Source organism: Nicotiana attenuata, chromosome 2, assembly GCF_001879085.1.
Source record: "Nicotiana attenuata strain UT chromosome 2, NIATTr2, whole genome shotgun sequence".
Classification (NCBI taxonomy): Eukaryota; Viridiplantae; Streptophyta; class Magnoliopsida; order Solanales; family Solanaceae; genus Nicotiana; species Nicotiana attenuata.
In genome coordinates this window covers 4069369-4071686 of record NC_031990.1, presented here as the reverse complement: position 1 = coordinate 4071686, position 2318 = coordinate 4069369, and the positions used below count along the sequence as shown (strand labels likewise).

Below are 2318 nucleotides of genomic sequence, written 5' to 3'. Positions count from 1 at the left end.
TTTCTGTTCCCTCCTTCTTTAAGCTTGCCTTCTGCTTAAGCGAAATAAGTGTATTGTATCTCAGGAGGTGTACATTTAAGCTGTTCAGCCAAAGCAGCCTTTGCTTTGGTTTGTGAATGTTACTTTATTAAATGATGTAGATATCTCTCTCCCTCTCTGGATTTTTGCCATTGCAATTCTGATATTGTACTTCCGCCAGGTTCGTGTTTCGGAGTTCGAGCTCTGCTATTGGGTGGGCGCAAAATAACAAATACTTTCATATACTCTCAAGGGGTGTTGAACGAGATGGATGGAAGTTTGTTCTTCTTGCCCGTTTCTCACCTATACCTTCTTATGTCATCAACTATGCTTTGGCAGCCACCAAAGTTAGATTCTTCTTGGATTTCCTGCTTCCAACAGCAATTGGCTGCCTTCCCATGATCTTGCAGAATACATCTATTGGCAGTCTTGCCGGTGCTGCTGTATCCTCTGGCTCTGGATCTAAGACATTCAATTTACGGTCATACATTTTTCCTCTTCTTGGGATCTTAGCGAGTATCCTTATATCTTTGAGGGTGAAAAAGTACTCCAAGGATATCTCAGTCGCTGAAACAGTTCCTACGGAGGATAATGACAACAATAGATTGTCTGAACGGAAAAAAGGAAAAGTCTCAAAGAAACGGTAATATCATCTATAGGTTTTGCATTCCTTCTTTCCCTCTATAATTTCCCCTTTTTTTTATGGTGGTTGATATGGCGGGATGTATCGAGCTGGCTGACAAAGCCCATGGTCTCGTTGTTGCTAATGTAAAAGAAAGAAAAGGAATTAGGATGAGAGCATGGAGGTTTATCAAAGAAAGAAGTTGACAATTTTCTTAAATCTACAGGACAAAACATGTTACTATGTTTTATGCTGGCTGATGTTTCAGCCAATACACTAAATGTACCTTCTTACATTATGGTCGAGTTGCTGTTTATTCGTAAGCAAATTCAATTTTTACAACCCAATGAAACACTGACTGACCTTGGAAAGAGAACTGCTAATTAAGCTTAATAGATAAATGGTTTGTGTCTCTTCACCATGTAGAAAGCAGCTTGAATGATGTAGCATATCATTTTCTTTTTGGGTTTAAGGTTTCAACCAACCCACCAGTTTTATTTGCTTTTTTTCTTTTCGTTTTTTCCTGCATCAGTTATCTCCAACAAGCACAAATGATACCTTTTGTTGTTGGAGTTATGAAAAGACAATACTGATAAAAAAGCATAAGGAACTTCTATCTTGGACTTTTTACGATTCTTTTCTGAAACACACAAGAAGAAAAGTAAGTACACTCACTTCCTCTCTCTCTCTCTCTCTCTCTCTCCCCCAGAAAGGATTCAATGCAAAGTTGGAAGCACAGGTACGATCAGACTGTGGTCTTTACAATATATAGTTTGTGTTCTTATGTACAATCAGTTATATCGATGATTGGTGAAACAATAACACCAACGTACTCGGTGGGTTTCGAGGAGGGTGGTGTGTATGCAGACTTTACCCCTACCTTATATGAAGTAGAGACTGTTTTCGATAGACTCTCAGTTCAAGAAAATCGTTTTCAAAACAGGTTTGAAAATACAAGGGTAAAAGGTATTGACATCAAAATAATAAAGCTAACCCAAAAAAAAAGAAGCAACGGTAGTAATAAATTTGAAAAATAAGATAATAATAGAACACTAATAATTTTACAAGTGGGCTCTGGGGAGGGTAGTAAGTATGCAACCTTACTGCTATATTTATGCAAGTAGAGAGGCAATACCGACTATTGGTGAAAGAAAAATGGTAAATCTTTAGTGTTCTTGATTGTTTGATTCCTTCATTCTAGGACCTCTTTTTAGGGGCCCGTTTGCCCATAATTTTTTTTTCACTTTTTCCCTTTTTTTTTTTCGAAATCATTGTTTGGCTTTGAAAATTTCAAATTTTACTTGAAGTTGAATTTCAAATTTTTTCGAAAATTTGAAAAACTCCAAAAAAATGTTTTTCAAAATTTTCTCATTCAAATACCATTTTCTCTTTGAATTTTTTGTCTCACTTTTTTTCGAAATTTCACAATTATTTATGTCCAAACGCCCACTGAGTAATTCTGGCAACATAAGTTATGCTGCAAGTAGTTAGAGAAGCATAAGTTCTAAAGACAATTAATATATCTCTGAAAGAATATGTAATATGTGGTATGCTGTCTCTTTCAAGTTAGCACTTTGGCATGCAATTACTAATTAATTGCAAGAGAAGATAATGTATTATTAATTGATAACCATTTTCTTGTCTTGCGGTTGCAATTGCTAAAGATTCTTTATCTCTA

General features: G+C 35.9%; 1 protein-coding gene across 1 annotated transcript in view; it reads left to right on the top strand.

Annotated features, from left to right (window-relative positions):
- Positions 1-1058, top strand: part of LOC109215850 — a 6396-nt gene extending 5338 nt beyond the window's left edge. Inside the window, exons 2-3 of the mRNA XM_019379966.1 lie at positions 65-108; positions 186-1058. Coding sequence (XP_019235511.1) covers positions 65-108; positions 186-665 — 524 coding nt within the window. The 3' untranslated portion in view covers positions 666-1058. The remainder of the gene's footprint in view (positions 1-64; positions 109-185) is intronic.